Genomic DNA, 26875 nt, shown 5'->3' with positions numbered 1-26875 from the left:
ATACTGTTTCAAGGATAGTGTCTTAGAAATAACCACTGCCTAGTAAAAGAAGGAATTCTCTGTTTTTTTCATAGAAAAAGAAGAAAAAAATCAACAAATAAGGAGAAGAAAGGGCGAACCCCGAACCCCTGTTTTTTGTCTCAGAAAAGAGGGAGAGAAAAAACGATAAACAATATGGAGAAGGGGTGAAGCCCCTGTTATTGTTTAAAAAAAAATGCAAGAAAAAATTTGAAAATGATGACCATTTCAAAAAACAGAGAAAAAAAATCAAATGAAGAACAGAAATTATAAGGAGTGGAACCCCCGTTTTTGTTCCAAAAAACGAAGGGAAAAGAATCAGAAATTTGAGTTATTTCTTATCCCACAAAAAGAAGGTGCTGATCGAGGAGGAAAAGGAAGGAAGAAGTCAAACATACCTGTGTTCGACTATGTTACTTGTTGCTTTTAGTCTTCACTCTTTTAAGCCTTTGAAGTCTTTGAACTTCAGTTCTTTAGCACTTCAAAAATCTCCAAAGTCTTTGAACTTCACTGAACTTAAGTTTATTGCTTTTTTTGGTAATGAATTCCGTGTCATTCAAACCCTAATATAAAATACTAAGAAATGCATATTGATTTATGAAGTAATAAAAAAAATGTTACGGTGTAGCATGGCCTATGCTAATATTATGAGATCAAAATATAAAAATATTGTAATATAGTGTAATGTTTGATATAAAATTGATAAGCGTTTAGGTGAGGCGAGCAGTAAAAAGTGCCTAGTCGCCTATTGACAACTATGTTTGAAATATTTTGTAACAGATTTTAAGAGGTACTATGGATAATTATTTTATTTTATTTAAGTTTCAATGAAGCATGTCTTTTTACTGTTGCATTCCCATTAAACCCTTGGAGTTTTTAATTCCTTAAGCTTTTTCCAGAAAAACAACTTCTTCTCACCAATATGATAAAAAGCCTATTGAGCTTATTCTTTTGCCAAATGTGTGATAAGCTGTTTTTGTCTTAAAATAAGCTAATGTAAAGGCTTAAAAATAAGCCTATTGAGCTTATTCTTTTGCCAAAGGCTTAAAATAAGCTGTTTCATGTCACTAACCTCTTTGAATTTGAGATAGAAGAGTTGGAGCCATTTTACAAGGATTCAGGGTATGATTTAACACTGACATATAGGGGTGCAACTTGGGCAGGCTTAGGTTGAACCTTTGTTAAAATTTGAGCGGGCCCGGCCCAAGGACCTGGGTGACTGGGTCCACTGCAATGTAAATTCTTTAATTGGTTGTCTGACTTGCACCCCTACTGATATTGCCAACATTTTGTAAAGAATTATTTAATCTTGTTTTGAGCAGTCTCTTTGTTTCCTTTTACATGCTAGTCTACATTCATTCATTTAAATCTACAATGTTTTAAGACATTACATGTTGAAATGCAGCTTTCAATTGATGAAAATTTGAAAATGTCATTACAGGTCAGATGATGCATCGACATTGCAAGCTCGTAGAATGAGGCGACGAAGCATTAGCATTACTCCAGAGATTGGTGATGACATCGTAAGGTTGAGTCTTGCTTTACCAATTACCAAGAGTTAGTGCTTGCCTAAATGAAGATGCACTTTTTAGCTTTATACTTTCATCTGTTGCAAGTAGATGTACAACTAGGGGTGCTCACAGTTCGGTTAACTGAACCATAGGCCTAATTTCCAAACCAAACTGGTAGTATTGGTTTCTAGTAAACCGGTAACTGAAACCGAACTGAAGCCAATTGGTTAATTGGTTGACCAATTTGATTCGTCGGTTTTTGTTTTTTTTTTTATAAAATATATTATAAAAAGTATATAAATATATAAGTAAAAAACTAGAAATACATATAAAATATTATGTTATAAATAATAAATAATATACTGTAAATATGTATATTTGTATATATAATGCATATATATTCATTTATAAAATATAGGTAATATAAAAAATCTGTAAAAGAAAAGAATATTTCTTGTAGAAGAAGAAATGAAAGGAGAAAAGGAAGAGAAGAGATTTAATAGAAAAAAGAGAGCAATTAAAATAACTGCTCAAAAAGGACCCGAAAAGGGTGTTGTGGTTTCCACTTCCAACCTAAATGGTAAATAATAAAAAACTACCACTATAGACTACACAATTTGTCTAAAACCTCAACACACCCCCTCGAGTTGGGAGTAAATGTCACACATTCCCAACTTGTGTAGGTTGTATTCAAGCTTGTTCTTTGCAACACCTTTGGTGAAGACATCGACTAATTGTAGCTCAGAGGAGACATAAGGCAAGCAGACTTTTCTAGTTGTCACCCTTTCTCTTATGAATTGCCTTTCAACCTCAATGTGTTTAGCCCTGTCATGCTGAATTGGATTGTGGGCAATATTGATTAAGCTTGGTTGTCACAATATAACATCATGGGCTCCTTAGCTTTTATTCCAATCTCACTCAGTAGAGATCTCACCTAAAGTAGTTCTGAAACACCATGAGCGATAGATCTATATTCAGCCTCTGCACTTGATTTAGCCACAACTGACTATTTTTTACTCTTCCATAAGACCAAGTTTCCTCCCATAAAGGTTCATACCCCTAATGTAGATTTCCTATCATCTAAGCAACCTGCCCAATCTGCATCTGTGTAGGATTCTAGCTTTAAATTTTCATGGTCTAAGAAAAGAATCCCTCTGCTAGGATGCTTCTTTAGGTATGCAACTATCCTCTCAATGGATTCCTAGTGCTGAACCCGAGGAGCATGCATATACTCTCACAACACTAACAACATAGGAGATGTCTAGACGTGTCATACATAAATATAGTAGCCGGCCTACCATCCTCTGATATCTTCCCACATCCTTAATCGACTTACCATCCAAAGCAATAATTCTATGATTTGGGTCAATAGGAGTATCAGTTGGTTTAGTTCCTAGCTTCCTAGTCTCTTGTAGTAAATCCAACACATACTTCCTCGGAGAGATGAAAATCCCATACTTGGATCTTGCAACCTCAATCCCCAGAAAGTATTTCAGTTCACCTAGATCTTTGATCTCAAACTCTTGTTGTAGTGACTTCTTGAGTGCATCAATCTCCTTCAGATCATTTCTTGTAACAACTATATCATCTACATATACAATCAATATTGACAAGAGTGTCTCTCTCTTTTCCCTTACAAAGAGAGTATGGTCGGATTGAGTCTATGTGTACCCAAAACGGATAAGTGCACCTCTGAACCTATCAAACCATGTCTTAGGTGACTATTTCAAACCATATAGTAATTTTTTCCGCCTGCAAACTTTTCCCTTACCAACATTCTCATCAAAACCAATTGGAATGTCAATATATACCTCTTGCAGATCACCATTAAGGAAAGCATTTGTAACATCAAGCTGGAATAGAGGCCATGAATACGTAGCTGCTAGGGACAAGGGAATCCAAACTGAGCTCATCTTAGCAAATAGTGCAAGTCTCCAAGTAATCAATACCATAGGCCTGTGTATACCCTTTTGGAACCAACCTTGCCTTGTACCTCTTTATGCTGCCATTGGCCCTGTACTTCACAGTGAACACCCATCTGCATCTGGCTGTGTCTTTGTCTGTAGTAAGATCAACTATTTCCCATGTTTGATTCTTAACCAAGGCTTCCATTTCTTCTTGAATAGCTAGCTTCCACTCAGGTTTGGAGAAAGCTTCACTAACATTCCTAGGTATAGACACATAATCCAAGGAAGAAAGGAAAGCACTGTAGGAGGATGATAAGGCACTATAGGAGAGATGGTGTGAAATGCAATGGGCTGTACTAGCCGAACCTAGGATTTGAAATGGGGAGATCAAGATCAGTGGGATCAGCTGCCACAATAGTGTTAGGTACAGAAAACATCACTATTAGGGGAAATAACAGGCTCAGGCTCAAGGGAAATACCTAGAACTACATCGGCCGAACCTAGTATCTCAAATGGATTGATGGAGAGTGGTGCAGGTTCTTTTATCTGAGCATGTGTGGAGTCAACCCTCTTCCGGTGGCGCTGATAGACCTGTGAAGCTGGCTGTAGTGGATTAAGCAGTGGAACTGTAGCTACTGATGGTGGAATAGGTGGATCAGATGAAGGAATAAATGACACCGAAAGAGGTATAGGTTGTGAGTTCTCCTCCCCAAAACACTCCCCCTGAGGAGAACCATCCAAGAAAAACTCAAAAAAGGTAACATCCATAGTGACAAACTTGCTCCCTGACATTGGATCATAACAACAATACCCCTTTTGGTTTTGAGTATATCTAAGGAAAACACATTTCATGGCCTTAGGATCCAGTTTCTTGCGATGAGAATCAGTGATTTAAAAGGTGCGCTTGAGGCGCACCTAGGTGCACAGGCAAGGCACACTTTGGGGTATGCACCTTGCCCAGGTCCTAGGCGCACCCCTTTCAAAAGGCACACACCTAGTGCGCCTTGCGCCTCAACCCAGGCATGCACCTTTCTAAAATTTTGTGCTTTTTGCCTTTTTTTGAGTCTAACGGCTAGGCCAGGGGCTCCGCCCCCGTACCCCTAACCACGTCTCTCGAGGCAAGCTCGAACAAATCTATGTTAGGTAGGGTTCATAAGAATGCCCAACCCGACCAACCGACTGACCCGGACCGACCCAACCCGAGTCGGCTGGGTTTTCATCAGTACCGGTCGGTTTCGGGTTGGGCAAATATATAAACCGATATATCCAGTCGGTTTCGGTTTTCTTGTGTGAAAACCGAAACCAACCCGACCCGAACCGAACTAGTCTTCTACTAGTTCGCTAGTTCCTAGTTTGAGTAGATTCCTACTTAACTATAACTAGTCTTCTACTAGAACTAGAAGGCCCATTAGGCATTTACAATTAGAATAGGCAATCTATCCTAGTTTCTAACTTTCTATAATCTTTTACACCAAATAGGCAACCCATTAGGCAATTACAATTAGAATTCAATTAGGTGTCCTTTTGTACAGGAGCAAAACCGAAACCGACCCAAACCGACCCAACCCAATTCAATTCGGTTTCCACCTCAGGTAACCTGATCAGGTCGGGTCGGTTGGGAAAACCCCAATAAACCAACCCAACCCGACCCATGAACACCCCTAATGTTAGGGTTTGAAATTCTTATTTTTCATGTGAGAAATAAGAATTTCAAACCCTAGCATAGACTTGTTCGAGCTTGCCTCGAGGGGCGTGGTACAAAGGCAACTCATAGAATTAAGAATGCAATATGTTTTACATCACATTAGCTACTTGAAGCGATGCGATTAAGGAAAAAAAGAGATTGTGGGTTTTACATGCTTGAAAATGCTTTATATGTTTGCTTTTATTTTTAAATTTTCATTTGAATACACTTTACATGTTATTTTTTATGTATTCTAATTTTAGATAATTGGTTTTTTAAAACATTTATGATTTATTTTAAAATTTATATTTATATTTTTTATTAACATTATGTTTAATATTTTTTGCATTTTTTAAAATTTTTTGGCATTTTTTGAATTTTTTGACTCTTTTTTATTTTTTAGCTTTTATTTTTTTTGTAGCTTTGCACCTTTCTAAAAAAGATGCGTGCCTCGCCTTGTGCTTTTAAAACACTGTGAGGACCAAGAATGTGATCAAAGGAGACACCCCCAAAGACTCTCAAAGGTATATGAAATATCTCCCCATCTGGAAAAAGCAAAGTGAACAGTACCTTAAACCCCAAAGTGCGTGAAGGAACATGGTTAATCAAATACACGACAATGAGAACTGCATCCCCCCCAAAAAAAAACAAATAGGAACTGAGGCACACACCATATGGCTCCTTACCATCACCACAATATGTCTATTCTTCCTCTTTCCTACCCCATTTTGTTGCGATGTGTATGTACAACTACTCTGATGAATCACACCATGCTCCAAAAAGTATGAAGACAAGTCATTCTCAAAGTATTCTCTAGCATTATCTGATCTGAAGACTTTAGTCCTCACTCTAAATTGTGTGAGAACCATCTGGTAGAACCGTCGCATCAAAATGGGTACTTCATCACATGATTCATCAGATATATCCAAGAATACCGTGTATGATCATCCACAAACAAGATAAAATAACGGTAACCACCCATGGAAGAAATGTGGTACGGACCCCATACATTAGTATGAACAATATCAAAAGCAAAGGAACTTCTTTTATTACTTGGTTTAAAAGGATGTCTACAATGCTTTTCCAATTGATAGCTTTCACATTTCAAACAACTTTGGAAACAAAAACCTCAATGAAATGAAAGAAATATGACCTAAACGATTATGCCAGAGCATAGTTTGACTCACTGACTTTGATCCACTACTACTGCTGCTACTAACATGATGTCCCTAATGTCTCGGAATCACATCCAAAAGATAGGTTCCATTCACCTCACGACCACTCCCAGTCATCCTCTTTTATTCCAGATCTTGGAAAACACAATTATCAGGAAGAAAGGTCGCTGAACAGTTCAATTTTTTTATTAGAGAGCTTACTGAAAGAAGATTAGTGTGGAATATGGGAACCATCTACTGTAGAGAATCTATCTCTACCAGAGTACAATTGGTAAGAACTAAAGAGGGTAATTATATTAGTCATGTGCTCAGATGCTCCTGTTCTGGCCATCTGAAGAACTAGAACTGGCTAAATCCTTTTAAATTCAGTCCTCACTATTGCTGTTGTAATGGACTCCAGATCAGCCTAGGAGAGGGGTCCTGAAGGGTCTTCTGTAAGTGCCACATTTGCATTTCCCTTCTTGTTCTTGATACGAGCTGGTACGAGATGAGGGTAAAGATTCCAACAGGTGTCTTTGGTATGCTTAGTCTTCTTGCAATAGTCACACACCAAATCCTTTTTGTCCTTTTTCCTAGCCTCACTACTCTTCTTGTCTCCATTTGGCTTAGATTTAACTATACTAACCATAGCTGAATGATCAATCCCAGGTTGTCTCAACATGTCATTTCTCCTGCTCTCTTCCCAAGAGATAAAGGCATAAGCTTGAGATCAACAGTTGCCTGACAATGTCAAATTCAGGGTTCACTCAAAACCTTATTCCTTTTTACCAACCCCTGATAGGTTGATGCATCCTTCATATTCTTCCAAACCACAGTTCCTAAGTTGTCGATCTCCCTGTTTTGTACTAATCACCTGATTCCTTAATTGATAGGCTCTAGCTACATTTTGTTTATGGGAATAGGTTTCAGTCACTCCATCCCAAATCTCCTTTGCAGTATTAGCCCACAAAAAATTTTTACCAATGTGAGGTAACATAGAGTTACACAGCTAGGCCATCACTATGTAATTCTCTTATACCAACCAGGAGGGATCTGTATTAGGTTTCTTCTCCCTAGTGATGCTCCTCAATTTCCCACAAGCACCAATGGCCATCTTAGCTGATTATGCCCATTCTGGATAATTTCTACCATCAAACTTCACTGTAGTAATAATTCCAAACCCAAAAATATCACTACTACCTCCAACACCCAAACCCATGTTATCAGTGGACTTCTGCCCGGTACTCCAATTCTCCATTTTACTTCAAACAGTTCAAAAGCAGAAAATAATTAGGTAGAGAGCCTCCAAGATCAAATCGATCTCACACACAAAGGTAACATGCCTTTTTGGAAGAAGAAAACTCTATCCGGAGAGAAATCTCTCTCCTCCCACTGTCTCCCACCGAAGAGAAAAGTGAATTGGCCACTCCAAAAGGCCCAGAAAATTCCAGAAACCTAACCACCCCCCTATAGAATACCTAGAGAAGTCCAACAATACCTAAGCGCCCAATATCAGATCAAAATCGGATAGTCCAATTTGACTAGGACTCTTCCCCGCATTCCAGTTATTCCTGATTTTGATGCCAAAAAATAGATCACCCTCCTGATGACTAGATCACACCAAAAAATTCCAAGAGCTGGGCAATCTAAAGTAGATCGATCAACCCTTTATCTCCTCATGCAATCGGCTAATCTAGGACTATCGGTTGGTTTGGTTAACCACCAATTTTTCATATTGGTTAATTGAAACCAAACCGGTACCTTCAGTTTTTCAAAAATACCGAACTGATCAGTTTGGTTAACCTGAATTGATCATGATGTATTTAGACCATGTTTGGGAGTGCTTATTTGGGCCATGTATTTAGGCCATGTGTGTTGTCTTCGTGTGTCAAAAGAAGAGAGAATGGGAGGGAAGATCATGATGTATTTAGGCCATGTTTGCAAGTGCTTATTTGGGCCATTAAGCTCTTATTGGTATTTGGGAAATAAGCCCGAAATAAGTGCTTATTTTAAAAATAAGGGCTTATTTTTTAAGCCCAAATTTCCAGCCTTTTTAAGTGCTTATACAATAAGAACTTATTCAATTTTTTCTTCCAAAATTATCCCTATTTGAATTTTAAAATACCACTTATAAAATTATCCCTAGCTGCATTTTATAAAAGTACTTTTATGAAAGCACTTTTATAAAAGTACTTTTATGAAAGCATTTTTACAAAAGTACTTTTATGAAAAGTGCTTTTCTAAAAGTGCTTTCATAAAAGTGCTTTCGTAAAATTATTTTTATAAAAGTGCTTTTGTAAAAAATCTTTCATAAAAGTACTTTCTTAAAAGTTCTTTCACAGGGTATATTTTGAAAATTTGAAAGAAAATGAAGGACGCAATTCTCAAATGCTTATTTAAGTGCTTATTAGAGAAAAGGACTACCAAACGCCCAATATAAAATAAGTGCTTATTTTAAAAAATATGCACTTGAAAAAGTTGGGTGCCAAATGCAAATAAGTGCTTATTTGAATAAGCACTTGTTTTTAAGCACTTATTCAATAAGCACTCCCAAACATTGCCTTAGTGTAAGGGTAATGGTGTGCTAGTTTTGAAGATCAACAGTTCAGGATAGTAATTTCGTGGTTTTGGCACCGGAGCATTTCACAGTGAATCTCTTCACTTTTTTTTTCTTTACTTTTTTTTGAGAAACACAAAAAAAAAAAAAAACAAATGCAAGCCTGATTGGGCATTTAAAGTAATTTGGCTTAATATTATAATATATTTGTAATGACAAATGTGTGACATCTCAAAAAGTAGTCAGCTTTTTCAAATTTCAATATGGCATGTCATTAGGATCACCCAGGCGATTCAAGAAACATCAATTTGACATTTCAAGAAACCCCTCCTTTCCCAAATTCCAAGGGCAATTATCACTAATGTTTTAAAACGTGGAGGTGTGACGCGAGGCATTCCACTACCTAGAGACGTGAGGCGTAGTTCAAAACGCAAGGGGCATAAGCCTCTCGAACACAAGGAAGCTTATGCCTCCTTAAGAGGAGGAGGGTTAGGAGGAGGATGAAGGGGAAGGGGGGGATGTCATTTTTTCTTTATTTTTAATAAAAATCCTTTATATTAAGAAGAATAAAGATGCATAAAATTAGTTGAAAGTGGGGGGGGGTTCTTCCCTTCCCTTTCCTTTTCTCTTTTTTTCTTCTCTTTCTTTTTCTTTCCCTTCCCTTTCCTTAACTTTGTTTTCTTTTTTTCTCTTTTTTTGTCTTTTTATATCAGATGTGCATGAGGCGTACGCCTCTATCACGCCTCATGAAAAAAGCGCAAGAGGCGTATGCCTCAAAGGTGTCAGCGCCTCTAGCATATGCCTTAAGGCGTTTTGGGAGCGCCTTGCTTGGAGGCGCGCCTCTAGGCGTACGCCTCCCATGCCTTTTAAAACACTGATTATTACAGAAACGTTTTTTTGAGAAACACCCATGCCAAATACAGTTTTTTTGTTGATTCCATTTTTTTGCTGATATGGTGCGCATGACACATCAACAGAAATGGAACAGTCATGAAACACTCTGATGCTAAATGTATACTTAAAGATTTTTTAGGCATGGTTCCCCAGTTAAGAATGCACTGTCAAATATTGTTGATTAAATAGTAAATATCACAAAAAAGGAAATTAAAGAATTTCATTTTATGGGATCTCTCTCACAGATTTACCTTAGCTCATCAACTCCAAAGTTGATTCCCTGATTTCCCCAAATTGATTAAACTCCCAAACATGCAGCTCAATCATTGATGACAACTTGTTTATATATGATTCATCTGAGTCAATTTATAAACTCTAGTAACCAAGGATTAAAATATCAATATGATACCCTTGATACGAGGCGTATCGTATCGGTATCGAATGATATGGATATAGGATACGCTATAAAGAAGGGTGTATCCCTTGAGTCGTGCGTATCGAATAGATACAGGGCTGTATCAGCGCATATCGCATTGTATCGGGGAGATACACATTGCTATACTGCACCTAGCGCTTTCAATTAAAAAACACTGATAGTGTGATTCAAACCCTACGCACTTTAACCTCTCAAATCTTAAACGCTCTTCTAAACCGCTGAGCCGCTTTACTTTTTTGTGATAATAAATCAAATATAATAGTTTTTATTAAATTTTGTATTTATGAACTAATAACTTATGTTTATAATCCATATACCAAACTAAAAAGCAAAAAGAATAATATTCAAAATAGGTATTTTATAAATAATCTAAATCTAAGTTAGTATCAAAAAATGTTTTTTAATGTCAGTAAATTTATACAAAAAATATTAATAATAGAATAAGAATTTTAGTACTTAAAATTTATAAGATTTTACATCATAAGTATCTTAAAATTTTTATAAAGTATTATTTTAATTTAAACTAAATAACATATTTATTATTTACAAAATATTTAAGAATATAATATTAAATTGAATATATCAAATCCACTAACCTACATTTATATCAGAAAATGATTTTATTTTAGAAAAAACTATAAAATAAAAATCCTAATAATGGAGTAATTAATTTAGTAATTTAAAATTAAAAATTTGTATTTGGTATGTATCTTAGAAATTTTAATAAGTTTGATAACACTTTTATTGTTTATAAAAATAAAAATATTTTTTACCAATCATTTGAAAATTTAATATTTAGTTGAATTTTTGTTAATATTAAAAAGTTCAAGTAGTAAAACAAAAAACAATTGATATAATAATTAAAATATAATGGTTGCATATTTTTATTCTTTGGACTTAAATAATAAAATAACAAAATATGTGTCTTTGACTCTTGATTGATGCATTATCTATGCATCCCACTATATTAATTGTGATATATTTCTTCATATATACAATTAATATATATATATATATATATATGTATTTATATACTATTTGTGGCTACTTTAACCTTAAGTTTAGTGTTATTAATATATTTATGGAATTTTTATGTATTTTTGTAGCGTATCCATACTTCTAATTCGTGTCCATGCATTTCAAAAGTATATCCATATCCGTATCTGTATCCGAGTTGTCTGATACAATACCCGATACCGATACTTTAATTCTTGCTAGTAACTCATTATGCCCTGATTGAGTCAGCTGACTCTAGTCCTGGATGAGTCGTTTTTATTGACTCCTTACCATTGATTACTGCTATTATTTATGTATTATTTTAAAATAGAAAATTGTTAAACAAAATTGTTTAAACCTTAACAAAAAATTTATTTCATTTTCTATACTTTTGATAAAAGATTCAAATAAATTAATACCCTAATTAGGTCTATTATCAAGGCTCTGTAGATGACTGCACGGATGTTTTTTTCTTTGATAAATGATGACCCCAATGATTTTTCCACATGGAAGAATCTTATGGCCAATCTGCACCATCCATCATGAAGGGATCAGTGGATTGGTCACTTGTTTTCTTCCCATATCCACATTAACTCTATTCCACACCTTGTGGTAGAGCTTTACAATTGCAATCTGCAAGTGGAATTGGTTATTATTTACCAGATTTTTCTCAAAATTGAACATCTTTTTTTTTGTATTTCCAGGAAAATAGTGAACTATATGTGTGCATCTTGAAATGTTCCTGTGCTTCATTAGCAATGAAGGCAGTGTTTTATGATCATAACCTTCCTTTTGTCCCTTGGCAATCTAATGAAACTCACATTGGTTGGAAGAAAATGTTGAGTGTAGGCCTCATGGGTAACAGGGGAAGTTGGTTCATTTACAATATGATCAACTATATCAATTAGGGTTATGGCTGTTTACTTCAGAGTTCAGATTAATGGCATGCAAGAAATACCTCTATTTTCATGTTCTGTTGCATTTAAGAAATAAGATGGCCTGTACCTCACACCTGTGCTTTAACCCAGACTGTGGCACTGTGCTTATAGTATGCTTAATGTCTAGGGCTGTGCGTGCTATGAGTGAAACACTGAAGCAAAACCGCCTTTTGAAGGAGCAAGGTGACGATGGATTGCTTTCTTATTCTACAAACAGCAAGAACAGCTGTTATTCTGCTCAACAAAGTGTATGCTTTTCTTGTCTCAGTTATCAATGCTTACATTCTTTTGCACCAGAAATCTTCCCAAGTTTGTATTCTGAAAGCTAATGCAAGTACTGACTTTTTCCAGTTAACCGGTTTCTTAATTGAGAAGGTTCATGGCTCTTTGCAGTTTGCACCTTTAGGCCTTGTAAAACAAAATTTAGGATGTGTTAAACTTCAGCAGTACAATTTAGGCTTTGCACAAATCATTGTGTTTTGCTCTCATCATTATGATTAAAATTTTGTACATATCAAAAGCATCCAAAAACCACATTTAAAAAGAATTACTTTTACCAATTAACAATGTGGGTAATGTTGAAAGATGTTTCTACTTTCTACTTTCTGCACTACTGCATCACCCTGATTCAAGTTGATCTCCCACTGAAATCCTCAGGCTATGACAATAGCTAAAGCACTTGTAATCTTATTTCAGATTAATAAATGAAGTTTATTTGTTGATCAAAGAAAAATCCATTACCCTTTCTGCTACTGCTACTACCATCACTACGTTGTTCTAATTACCATAGCCACCCTATGGTTATTGTAGCCACCCTATGCATTCCTGCACATGTCTCAACGGCCCTGTACACAGCCTTTTGACTACAATACAATTATAATTTTCATTTTCAAAGAAAAAAGTGTTTCAGGTGCATTCATTAATTCATATCAACCTGCCAGTATTAAAATGGTGTAGCATATGCTTTCTGTTCAGAAGGGTGATTTCAGGTGCACTCATTATTTGGTGTTCCTGTCTTCATGATTGTTAATCAGCTCTTAGACTTCTTACAGGCATCAGATTTTCCTCTGGATGGTCATGATGGGATGTCAAGTGAAAGTTCTGCTATGTATAAATTGCACAAGAAACAAATGAGTTCTCAGATGGAAACATCATTACCTTCATCTCCTCATGAATTTAGGGTTCAGGCTTCGAATAATAGTGTGTCTTCAGAATATATGAGAAATGCTGAAATGGTCTCAACATGGAATAAAGTGCTTGAATCTTCAACATTCCTCAACAAGCCATTACTACCTTTTGAAGAATGGAATATTGATTTCTCAGAGTTAACTGTTGGGACTCGTGTTGGGATTGGTGAGAATTATTTATGAAATTAATTCCTGCACTTATAAAGAATGTTATATTCGAATCAACCTTTCCTTTGCTCTGTTTTTCTGTCTCGTCTCATGTTATAACAACTGCAATTTGTAGGATTGGCTCCAACATTCTAAACCATTATTTTCCGGTTATGGTTATGTTTACATAGAATATGTGTTGAAGTTCTATATGAATGTATATGTTGGAAGATTTCTGTAATTATGTATTATCTCTGATTATGTGCTATTTTAGGTAGTTGAGAGATTTGTGAGCTGTACAAATTTTTAGGAATCAGCTTTATCTTTCCTTTAATTAGGGAGATTTGTTACCTAGTTTGCATCCTTTAATCAGGGAGATTTGTTACCTAGTTTGTATCCTTTAGTTAGGGAGATTTATTACCTAGTTTGTATCTTAGAGAGAGATATAAATTTCGATGTACAAAAGCATAAATGATCATCCCATTCTTCATATCTTTTTGTCTCTTCTTTATGGTATCAGAGCAGAAAAGACCTAGGGTTTGTTTCTGCGTTTCTGTCCCTAAAAATGTCCGAAGTCACGTCTAGCTCTCAGCCTGAGCCCCAGATTGTCCGGAATCTGCCTGAAAATCACCCTATTCAAATCACTACAATCCGACTAAATGGTGACAACTTTCTCCAGTGGTCACAATCTGTTTGCATGTATCTCAGAGGGAGAGGGAAAATTGGCTATATCTCAGGAGACACGAAGAAGCCTGATGTGAAGGATCCAGCCTATGCTGTTTGGGATGCTGAAAATTCCATGGTGATGACATGGTTGGTTAACTCCATGACTGAAGAGATAGGTACAAATTATCTCTGCTATTCTACAGCCAAGGAATTATGGGACAATGTCTCACAGATGTACTCTGATTTAGGGAATCAATCCCAAGTGTACGAATTAACTCTACGACTCAGAGATATTCGCCAAGGTGAGAATTCTATGACTAAGTATTTTAATTCTCTTAAGAGAATTTGGCAGGACCTGGACTTATTCAACGATTATGAGTGGAAGTCACTCGATGACTGCAATTATTAAAAGAAGATGGTGAATGTTGGCCGAGTCTTCAAGTTTCTTGTAGGTATAAACGTTGAATTCGATGAGGTTGGTGGCAGAATTACTGGAAGAAACCCTCTGCCCCCAATCGGTGAGGTATTTGCAGAAGTACATAGAGAAGAAAGCCGGAGACAAGCGATGCTTGGAAAGAAGGGTGCAGGTACAACCGGACCTGTGGAAAGGTCAGCCCTGATTATTTCCGAGGCTCAAGTCAGTTGAAAGTCAGCCCAAAATCAGTGGGTTGGAGACAAGAATAACCTATGCTATGATTACTGTGGGAAACCTTGCCATACCCAAGAGAATTGCTACAAACTACACGGGAGACCATCAAATTGGGGGGCGAACAAACCTGGTGAATAGAATATACCTACATCAAATGAGGTTGAATCATCCCCATTCAGTAAAGAGCAAATAGATCATCTTCTTAAACTTCTTCTAAAATCCTATTCGTCACCTAATACTCCTGTCGGGTCTATGGCACAAACAGGCAAAGGAAACATTAAAATTTCAAAACTTTCCTGCAATCTTCTTTCTGTCAGCAGATTGTCGAAAGATACCAATACTTCTGTCGGGTCTATGGCACAAACAAGCAAAGGAATCATTAAATTTTCAGAAAAAATTACTCTGAAATCTATTTTACATGTTCCAAAACTTTCTTGCAATCTTCTTTCTGTCAGCAGATTGTCGAAAGATACTAACTGCTCCAATTTTTTTCTTCCTTCCACTTGTGTTTTTCAGGACCAGAACTCGGGGAAGACAATTGGAACTGCTAGAGAGATAAATGGACTCTACCACTTTGATGAAACCGCTACTGGTAATAAAAAAGTTCATTGTTTAAGTAGTACGAGTTCAATCCCTATCTGTGATCAAGTTATATTATGGCATAGAAGATTAGGGCATCCTAGTTTTCCATATCTCAAACATTTGTTTCCTAAATTGTTTAAAGGAGTTGATTTGTCAAAACTTCATTGTGACGCTTGTCATTTGGCTAAAGATCATCGTGTTTTATTTCCAATAAAACTTATTTTGCTTCAAAACCATTTTATTTGTTACATAGTGATGTTTGAGGCCCATCTAAGGTTAACACACTTTCTGGAAAAAAATGGTTTGTGACTTTTATTGATGACCATACAAGGGTATGTTGGGTTTACTTGTTGGAAAGGAAATCAGAGGTTGAACAAAGATTTAAAGAATTTTTCCTAATGATTGAAAATCAATTTCAAACCAAAATTGGTATTCTAAGATCAGATAATGGGATTGAATACTTTAACAAATACTTAGGAGCATTTCTAACCGAAAAAGGTATTATCCATCAATCAACTTGTCGTGACACACCACAATAGAATGGAATTGCTGAAAGGAAAAATAGGCACCTTCTTGAGGTAGCTAGAGCCATTATGTTTTCTTTGAATGTACCTAAATATCTCTAGGGAAATGCCATCTCGAGTTTTAAAATATGAAACTCCTTTACAGAATCTGAAAATTTGTTTTCCCACATCTTGAATAACTACGGATCTTCCTTTAAAAGTGTTTGGTTGTGTCTGTTATGTGTATATACCAAATGTTTTTTGATCAAAACTGGATTCAAAAGCTGAAAATTTTGTGCTTCTTGGTTATGCATCTAATAAAAAAGGGTACAAATGTTTTAATCCAGTTACAAAGAAATTTTTTGAGAGTATGGATGTACACTTTGTTGAGGGCCAACCTTTCTTTCAGAAAAATTCTCTTCAGGGGGAGAACATAAGTAAGGAAGATAATTTTTGGGAAACATTACCTATTCTAGAAGAATTTATACCTTTGATTAATTGTAATAAGCAAGTTTCAGAAACAATTGTTGAAAGAATGGAACCTAGTGATAGTACTCTTAATCTAAATTTGTCAGATATTACGTTATCAGAGACAGGGGGAGAAGTACTTCAAACGGATCACAATCCTCATCCTGAGCTTCAGTTTTATACCAGGAAGAGGTTTCACAAAAGTACTACTGTTCCAATTGTTCCTACAGCAAAAGTCCAATCCAATTTGCCGAGTGAAGGTCCTACAACTCAGAGTAATCCTTCTTCTACCCCTATTCCGTCTTTATCTAATGATTTGCCTAATTTGTCCTCTTCAGATTTTGATATTCCAATTGCATTAAGAAAAGGTACCTGAGCTTGCACAAAACATCCTATTGCAAAATACTTGTCATATGAGAAATTATCACATACTCATAAAGCATTTGTGTCTAGGATTTCTAATCTGTATGTGCCAAGAACTGTTCAGGAAGCATTAGATTATCCGAAATGGAGGTTAGCTGTGATGAAAGAGATGAATGCTCTTAGAAAAAGTAATACGTGGAGTATTACTGATCTACCCCATGACAAGAAGATAGTCGGGTGCAAATGGGTGTTTACAGTGAAGTGCAAGGCTGGCGGAAGTGTGGAGAGATACAAAGCAAGACTCGTAGCAAAAGGATTTACCCAAACTCATGGTATAGACTACCAAGAGACTTTTGCTCTTGTTGCTAAAATTAACTCTATCAGAATACTTCTTTCTCTTGTGGTTAATTTTAACTGGCCACTTCGTCAGTTCGATATCAAGAATGGATTCTTGAATGGAGACCTAAAGGAAGAAGTATACATGGACCTACCACCAGGATTTGATGAAAGTCTTAGAAGAGGCAAAGTTTGCAGGTTAAAAAAATCCCTATATGGGCTAAAGCAATCACCAAGAGCTTGGTTTGAACGATTTGGGGATGCAGTAAGGCGGCACGACTTCTCACAAAGTCAAGCTGATCATACTTTATTTTTCAAGCACTCCACCGAAGGTAAAATAGCTATTTTGATAGTGTATGTAGACGATATTATCATGACTGGGATGATTTATTTGAAATCAACAAGTTGAAGAATAAGCTTGAGGCTGAATTTGACATTAAAGAACTGGGAAAACTTAAATATTTTCTCGGAATGGAGTTTGCAAGGTCCAAGGAGGGAATCTTTATCAACCAACACAAATACATTCTTGATTTGCTCAAGGAGACAGGGATGACAGGTTGTAAAGACGCAGAAACTCCAATGGACCCAAATATGAAGTTAAAAGCAGTAACAACAAATGAGGTGGTTGATCGAGAACGTTATCAAAGATTAGTTGGAAGACTAATGACATAGCCTTTACAGTAAGTGTAGTAAGTCAGTTTATGCATTCACCTAGACCTACTCACTTTGAAGTTGTGTTCAGGATTTTGAGATATCTGAAAGGAACTCCGGGGAAAGGACTCTTGTTAAAAAATAGGGGTCATCTCCAAGTCGAAGCCTACACAGATGCAGATTGGGCAGGTGATGTAAATGATAGAAGATCTACTTCAGGTTACTGCACTTTGGTAGGAGGGAATTTGGTCACCTGGAGAAGCAAAAAACAGAGTGATGTAGCAAGGAGTAGTGCAGAGGCAGAATTCTGCTCTGTTGCACATGGCTTTTGTGATAACAAGGCAGCTATTTCCATAGCTCATAATCCAGTTCTACATGACAGAACAAAGCATGTAGAAGTGGATAAACATTTCATCAAGGAGAAGATAGACAGTGGTGTGATATGCATGTCCTACATACCCACCACAAGCCAAGTAGCAGACATGAGTGATATATTCATGCCAGCTTGAGGGGGAGTGTTGGAAGATTTCTGTAATTATGTATTATCTCTGATTATGTGCTATTTTAGGTAGTTGAGAGATTTGTGAGCTGTACAAATTTTTAGGAATCAGCTTTATCTTTCCTTTAATTAGGGAGATCTGTTACCTAGTTTGCATCCTTTAATCAGGGAGATTTGTTACCTAGTTTGTATCCTTTAATTAGGGAGATTTCTTACCTTGTTTGTATCCAAGAGAGAGCTATAAATTTCGATGTACAGAAGCATAAATGATCATCCCATTCTTCATATCTTTCTGTCTCTTCTTTATATTTCTTGATTGAACAATTGCTTAAAAATAGATATATATGTTTTCGTTGCACCAACAACTCTTTCAGCTCCTTTTGTTTGTCGTGCAATTTCATTTGCATAGAAATGCATAGGATTGCAAATGAGAAGAATGCAAATTCTGGTACACTTTTCCTTTGTGTTTCATCTTATTTGGCTTCAAGTTTTATTTTACTTCTCCAATGCAAATAAACAAAATAAAACAAAGGCATAATGAAAAAATTCAGAATTTGCACTCACATTGTTTTGTAGAATGCAGTTCAAATTGCACTGTAAACAAACCAGACCTATTCAAATGATTAGTGGCAATATTCGGTTTTCTTGATCTATTTGTTCACAGGTTGATACACCGAATTTTTGTGACCTTAGCTGTAGTGGTTGCCTATCAAATAACAGATGTACAAGTATAAGTGTTCACTATCCATATTCCAAATGAGTGTATTGGGTGCAAGTTTGCAAGCCTTGAAATTGGGGAGGGGGTTGGGGATTAAAAAGTTGAGGGTGATGAATCAGGCCTTAATTGCTAAATGGTTTTGGAGATGTAATACTTAATCCAATGGCTTGTGGAGGCAGATAATTCAAGAAAATTTTGGGGTAAGAAATTTCAGCTGTGATCCAAGAATAGTTACTGGTAGTGGTGGCTATTCTATTTGGAGAAGTCAGAAGTGTGGAGAAATTCCAAGAAAAATCTCAGCAGGGTGTGACCCCTAAAGTTCGACCCAGGATTGGAGTTAGCTTTTGAAGAGATAGCTGGTGTGAAGATAGAGCCTTAATGAATAGGTTTACAAGTCTCATTTTGCTGGCTGAGAACAGAGATACAAGGTGGCAGATTTATATGAAGTCATTGGTGGTAGGTTGGGGTGGATTTGAGCGGAGCTGAGCTGAATATCTGGCTATTCAAGCTCGGGTCGGCAAAAAACTTTGAGGCTCAAGTTTGGGCTCAAGCTGAAACAGAGCTAGAAACATAAGCTCAAATTTGGCTTGACTCAAACGCTCATAGGTTTGAGCTTGACAGTGAGTATATATATAAAATTACACGTATAAATAATTATACATTATTATACTATAAAAAACTAAAAATATTATATATAAGCTCGATTAGGCTCACAAGTTTCATGAGACGAGCTTCATTGGGCTTGAGCTTGGCTCAATTAGCAAATGAGTCTATATGTTGGGCTCAAGCTTGGATCAAAGCTTGGTTTAGACCGAGCCGAATAGAACTTTTTCATAAGCCATGGTCAAATGGTTCATGTCCACCTGTAGTGGGAAGGTTGTGTGGAGTCCCTCTTTTAGAAGAAATTCAATTGAGAAATAGAAGAGCTGGAAGTTTTGATCAGATTGCCGAATTATAATCCTTCCAACTCAGGTGAGGTTGACACAAGAAAATGGAGATGGTTCTGGGCTTTCCCCCATAAGCAGATTTGGATTCCTTATTGTTAGTGGAGTCCCTCTTTGTACCTGTTGAGAATGCTGATGTGTACTATTATGTTAGTTCGAGTGCCTCTTACTTAAATAAGGGCACTTATGTCCTTTCCAATTATATTAATAATATAACAGGTCTGGCCGAAACTGGGGTTGACTTTTTTCCTAATTCGAACCAGACCTTTTCTCTTCTTCTTCCTCTTTCTTCCTTCTTCTTTCCTCTCTTCCTTCTTGCGGTTTACTTTACTTTTCAGCTAACAAACAAAACAGACTTCTAGGGCAGGCCGAACTTCAACATGGTATCAGAGCCACATTGAACAAATCAGACTTGCTAGAATTCTGTTTTTTGCGCATTCGATCTAGGGTTTCTCTTGGATTTCTCGGCCGTTGGTTGGAGACTGAGAAAAGGGCTGAAAAGGAGTGATCGCCCTCTTTCCTTGGAGGTTTCTATGCCTCCGGTGGTGTCGTTGGTGATTGGTTGCTGTGGTTTCTAAGCCCTCCCTTAATTAATGTAGGGCTGGTGCGTGTGGTGCAGTGGTGTTTCATTCCTTCATGTGGTTGGCCTTCAGGCGATGAGGTAAGGAGTTTTTTTTATGCATAATTTCTGTTATGGAACACATGAGAGGTGTGGTACAGATCGAATGATGGGTTTTCAAATTGCAGTATGCTAGGGTTTATGCTAGGGCTTATGCTGGTTTGTGTGTGACTCAAAGGGAAGTAGTGTTTACTTAATGGTGAAACTTTCGGTAGCTGTAGAGTAGGGTTTGTGGTGTTACAAGTACAGCTTTCAGCCATTATTATTGCTGAAATCAGTGTGCAGATTTCGGTGGAGTGTCTGTGTGCAGGGCTGGTGCGTGTGGTGCAGTGGTGTTTCATTCCTTCGTGTGGTTGTCCTTCAGGTGATGAGGTAAGAAGTTTTTTTTATGCATAATTTCTGTTATGGAACACATGAGAGGTGTGGTACAGATCGTATGATGGGTTTTCAGATTGTAGTATGCTAGGGTTTATGCTAGGGTTTATGCTGGTTTGTGTGTGATTCGAAGGGAAGTAGTGTTTACTTAATGGTGAAACTTTCGGTAGCTGTAGAGTAGGGTTTGTGGTGTTACAAGTACGGCTTTCAGCCATTATTATTGCTGAAATCAATGTGCAGATTTTGGTGAAGTGTCTATGTGCAGTTTGCATTGTGTAGTGCTCAGGATTCAGTGATAAGGGAATTCAGCAATGGCAGATAACAGTGATAGTAAACCTAGTGTGATGATATCTACTGACTACCTGAATGTCCAAATAACCTCCATTAAACTGAATGGAGAGAATTATGTCCCTGTGGCCAAGTCTGTAGAGGTTTTTCTGAAGGCGAAGAAGAAGGTAAAGCACATAAGAGAGGAGAAACTCCCCACTAATTCTCAGGAGTACGAAGACTGGGAATAGGAAGATGCATAGATCATCACATGGTTGTGGAACAGTACGGAACCCAGAATCAGTGTGAACTTCATGTTTCTTGACACAGCCAAAGAGGTGTGGGATCATGCTAAGAAATTGTATTCTGGTCAGGATAAAACAACTAGGGTATATCAACCGTACCAGGAATACTTCAATCTGTAACAGGGAAATCAGATCCTTGAGGAGTACTATGCCAGTATGAGAAATATCCATAATGAGTTAAATGTCTATCATCCTCTCACTTCTGATGTCAAGGTTCAACAGCAACAGAGAGAGCAGCTTGATGTGACTCGGTTTCTGGTGGGGCTGAAGTCTGAGTATGAACCAGTACGAGCCCAGATACTAGGAGGATCTGCCCTTCCATCTTTAGAGGTGTTTGCTCGTCTTTGAAGGACTTCCATTGGATCTATGGAAAACTCTAATATCTCAGATAAATCAGCATTTGCAGTGTCGAGAGGATGAGGTGGCAGAAGTGGGGCTCGAGGAGCCCAGCCTGGCCGTGGTGGCAGTAGTGGTCTAGTGTATGGCCGGAGTGGTAGTGGTGGATCTACACATATCCGTGGTGGTGGTCGTACTAGAGGCAGAGATTCAGGGGGAGCTCGTGGTAGAGGACATGGCTCGGGTCCACGGAGGTGTACTCATTGTGGTTTGGATGGACATACTATTAACTACTGCTATGACTTACATGGTCCACCCTCGATGTGGGCCAACTATGCCATGACTAGTGACACTAGTTCCAGCTTTAGACAGGAGAACCGGTCAGCTGACTAGATGCCTTCTACCTCTTCAGATGGTCCAGGCAAGGAGAAGGTGAGTGTTCCTCGTGATGAGTATGAAAGGTTTGTTCAATCCACGTCGTAACAGAACACAACAACCTTTGCACACTCACGTATGGCTTGTTTGGCATCCACACCCAACCCCTGGATTGTTGACTAGAGCCTCCGATCACATGACGGGAACTCTAGGTGTGTTTTCATCTCTCACTCATTGCTCAACTTCACAATCTGTTACCCTTGCTAATGGCTCCACATCATCTATTCGTGGTGTTGGTAATGTTGACCTAGACCCTATATCCTTATCCTCTGTTTTATATGTACCTAAGCATCCATTTAATCTTATGTCTGTTAGTAAGTTGACCAAGTCCCTTAATTGCTCCATTAGATTTTACCCCTCTATGTGTGTTTTTTAGGATCTCAAGACGGGGATGAAGATTGGTGGAGGGCATGATGCCGGTGGACTGTATTATCTTGATGGTGGTGAAAGAACGTCAACGTCCCTTCAGTCATCTATTTCTCCTCTCTAGTGGCATGGTAGATTTGGTCATCCTTCGCTGAAAATGCTGAAGTCCTCGGTCCCTTCATTGAGTCAACTTTCTGTTCTAGATTGTGAGTCATGTCAATTTGGGAAACACCATCGTATTCCCTTTAGTTCTAGGGTTGATAACCATGTGTCGAGTCATTTTTCTTTAATTCATTCAGATGTTTGGGGTCCTTATAAAGTGATGTCATATAATGGATACAGATATTTTGTTATTTTTGTTGATGACTTTTCAAGAATGACGTGACTCTATTTAATGAAAGAAAGAAGTGAATTATTTGCCATCTGCCAGAAATTTTATGCTGAGATTCACAATCAATTTGGCTTTCACATCAAAATTTTCCGTTCTGATAATGGTCGTGAATACGTGTCTTCATCTTTTCAAGAATACTTGGACCAACATGGCATTATACACCAAACTTCATGTACCTACACCCCACAACAAAATGGGGTTGCTAAGAGAAAGAACCGACATCTTGTAGAAACGGCATGCTCACTCATGCACCAAATGAATGTTCCCAAACCTTTTTGGAGTGATACAATTCTCACCTCTTGTTTCTTAATTAATCGGATGCCCACGTCTATTCTTGATGGTCGTTCTCCTTTTAGTGTCTTGTTTCCCAACATGTCTCCGTTTCCGCTTCCTCCTCGGGTATTTGGGTGTGTCTGCTTCGTCCATAATCTGGGTCCCGGGACTGACAAGTTAGATGCACGATCCCTTAAGTGTATCTTCCTTGGCTATTCCCAAAATCAGAAAGGGTACAAGTGTTACCATCCCAGTTCTCGTCATTCCTTGGTATTTGCTGATGTTACTTTCTTCGAGTCTACTCTGTTCTTTATGGGGTCCGGTGATGCTGCTTCCTCCACATCACCTCCTCCTCTTCCCCTTCCTGTGGCTGATCCTCCTCCTCTGGTTCCAGTCGTGCCTACGTCCTTGCCTCCGGTGCCACCGTCCGTTGACCATCCACCTATCCGTCACATCGCCCACGTGTACCGGCTGTGCCTCCTTCGGCTTCATCACCGTCGACAGATCCAACTCCAGATCCAACACCAGCCTCCGACTTTGATCTTCCTATTGCCTTACGGAAAGGTAAACACACCTGCACCCTTCACCCTATTACCAATTTTGTTTCCCTTACTCACCTCTCCGCCTCCCATCGCCAGTTCATCTCTTTGTTATCCTCAGTGGTTGTTCCTAAGGATGTCCAGGAAGCCCTTACCTCTCCACAGTGGTGTCGTGCTATGGAAGAAGAGCTCTCTGCCCTCCATCATAATCACACTTGGGACCTCACCGCTCTTCCTCTTGGGAAGTAGATTGTCGGTTGTAAGTGGGTGTATACCGTTAAGTACTTGCCAAATGGCCGTGTTGAGCGCCTGAAGGCGCAGCTGGTTGCAAAAGGGTACTCCCAAACCTATGGCATTGACTACATAGAGACATTCTCCCCGGTTGCTAAGATAGGGTTAGTTTGTGTTGTCATCTCCCTTGCAGTTCTGTATGATTGGCCTCTATATCAGCTAGATATCAAAAATGTCGTTTTGCATGGTGATTTTTTCGAGGAGGTCTACATGGAGCAACCACCAGGGTTTGTTGCTCAGGGGGAGGATGGTAAGGTATGCAAACTTAAGAAGGCTATATATGAACTTAAACAGTCCCCTCGAGCATGGTTTGGTAAGTTCAGTGAGCTGGTCAAGAAGTTTGGTATGAATCAGTGCCAAGTTGATCACTCTGTCTTCGGTCATGATTCTCCGGCAGGCAAAATACTACTGGTGGTGTATGTAGATGATATCGTTATGACTGGGAATGATAAAATGGGCATTGACAGATTGAAGGCATTCCTACAGGAACACTTTCAGACAAAGGACCTTGGCAAATTGAAATACTTTTTGGGCATAGAGGTAGCAAGATCTAAGCATGGCATTAATTTGTGTCAGAGGAAATATGTGCTTGATTTACTGGAAGAAACAGGTTTGCTGGGTATTAAACCGACTGAGACACCTATGGAAACAAATATGAGGTTGAGCAGTGATATAGGTGAAGTATTTGAAGACCCTGGCAGATACTGACGTCTTGTAGGCAAACTAAACACCTACGGAAACAACCACATTGGAATGCAGTGCTAAGGATTGTGAGGTACTTGAAAGGAGCTCCTGGCCGTTGTTTGCTGTACAAAAGTGGCGGAAAACTGAAAGTAGAAGGATACACCAATGCTGATTGGGCAAGTTCTGTGTTTGATAGACGGTCTACCACAGGCTATTGCACCTTTCTGGGGGTAACCTGGTAACGTGGAAAAGTAAGAAGCAAACAGTTGTGGCAAGAAGCAGTGCAAAAGTAGAATATAGGACCATGGCACATACTGCTTGTGAATTAGTGTGGCTAAGGAACCTTCTACAGGAGATAGGATATGACATCAGTACTCCAATGAAGCTCTATTGTGACAATCAGGCAGCGGTTCATATCTCTTCCAATCCGGTGTTTCATGAAAGAACTAAGCACATCGAAGTTGACTGTCATTTTGTGAGAGAGAATGTGCTGAATGGAGTGATAGATACTGCATATGTTAATACGGGAAATCAGTGGGCAGACTTGTTTACAAAAGGTTTGAGTCAGGGGAGAGTGGATTACATATGTAACAAGCTGGGATGATATGATATATACTCACCATCTTGAGGGGGAATGTTAGTGAAGGGGTATTTCGGTCTTTGTACCTATTGAGAATGCTGATGTGTACTATTATGTTAGTTCGAGTGCCTCTTACTTAAATAAGGGCACTTATGTCTTTTCCAATTATATTAATAATATAATAACAGGTCTGGCCGAAACTAGGGTTGACCTTTTTCCTAATTCAAACCAGACCTTTTCTCTTCTTCTTCCTCTTTCTTCCTTCTTCTTTCCTCTCTTCCTTCTTGCTGTTTACTTTACTTTTCAGCTAACAAACAAAACTGACTTCTAGGGCAGGCCGAACTTCAACACTTATATTCCCTTGAAAGTGGTTTTCTTGATGTTGATGGCAGTGCTGAATAAATGCTTCACTAGGGATGACTTAATAAGAAGAGGGTTGTTGATTTCAGATGATAGATGTGTGCTCTGTGGGGTGGACAGTAGAACAGAAGCACATCTATTAATTCACTGTCCCTTTACCAAGGAGCTATCTAATCATTTTTGTGGAGGTTTTAGCTTCTCCTGGTGCTTTCAAAGGCCTTTATATGATCATCTGCAATGCTGGAGAGCAGAAGGATTAAACAAAAGAGGCATGACATTGTGGAGAATAATCCTGGCAGCTATCTCATGGGGTGTTTGGAGGGAGAGAAACTAGAATGACAGTTTCAAGGGCATTCGAGCAGCTATCTCATAGGGTGTTTTGTGATGTAGAAGACTTTAAAGGGCAAGGTGGTTGGGTTGATTCATTTGTGGTTATCATGACATCCCCCACCATTAAATATTTTCTTTTTGTAAAGTTGTTTAATTAACTGAGTTGGTGTAGGATTAGTCAACTGGTTTTTGTCTTCCCTACACTGTATAGTGGCTCACTGTATATATGGTCCGTATATGCTTGATTCAGTATATCAATGAAATACTTTACCTTTTAAATAATATAGGTTCAGGGTTGTGTTGCTTTGTAAGCAAGTTTGCTTCCACTTGGCCATGATAGGTATCTGATCCTTGCAATAACTAGACTCCAATTTTACTTGGGGACTCAAAAAAGAAGACCTTGCAGATTCATCTAGTTTACTTTAGGACTCCAATTTTACTTTGGGTCTTTTTTGAGGTCCTTTTTTGTACAGATTCTCGTTGTACACAAGACCAGTTATTAATATAATCATACTTTACCTTCTTTCAAAAAAAAAAGACATAATGTGCCCCTAACACGTTTAGGAATGCAAGCTTTATCCATTTGTCTAAGTTTGCCCAAGTTCTATATAATATCAGTTATTTTTTAGTTAGACCATTACCCAATTCTGATACTGATGGAGCGCAATCCGCCCGGTCTTAGCTGTCAACGATTTCGCCTCTGAGCTGGAGCGACGAGGAGCCTGAAACGGGAAAGATGAGAAAACTCCAGGGGGAATCCGGTGAGATAACTCCGAAACTCAAGTTAATAATCTCTCAAAGGCAAAATATAGACCAGATGGCGCAAAGTTCACATACCTTGTTTGTTGGGGGTAGGGGGCCTTTTATAATCACTTCGCGCACTCGCTCCAAAGCCCTTGTCAGGTCGTGTACGATT

At 38.1% G+C, this 26875-nt stretch overlaps 1 protein-coding gene across 9 annotated transcripts in view; it reads left to right on the top strand.

The window, feature by feature from the left end:
* LOC148877512 (serine/threonine-protein kinase EDR1-like) overlaps positions 1-26875 on the top strand; it is a 164759-nt gene that overhangs the window by 94530 nt on the left and 43354 nt on the right. For all 9 annotated transcript variants that reach the window (XM_088942079.1, XM_088942073.1, XM_088942072.1 and 6 more), the window contains 3 exons: positions 1460-1546; positions 12223-12343; positions 13148-13448. In XM_088942079.1, the coding sequence (XP_088798205.1) occupies positions 1460-1546; positions 12223-12343; positions 13148-13448 (509 nt within the window). The remainder of the gene's footprint in view (positions 1-1459; positions 1547-12222; positions 12344-13147; positions 13449-26875) is intronic.

This window comes from Nelumbo lutea, chromosome 1 (assembly GCF_056320005.1).
Source record: "Nelumbo lutea isolate HS-2025 chromosome 1, American lotus-T2T, whole genome shotgun sequence".
Classification (NCBI taxonomy): domain Eukaryota; kingdom Viridiplantae; phylum Streptophyta; class Magnoliopsida; order Proteales; family Nelumbonaceae; genus Nelumbo; species Nelumbo lutea.
The sequence above is the reverse complement of the archived record's forward strand: the minus strand, read 5'-3'. Positions and strand labels throughout refer to the sequence as shown.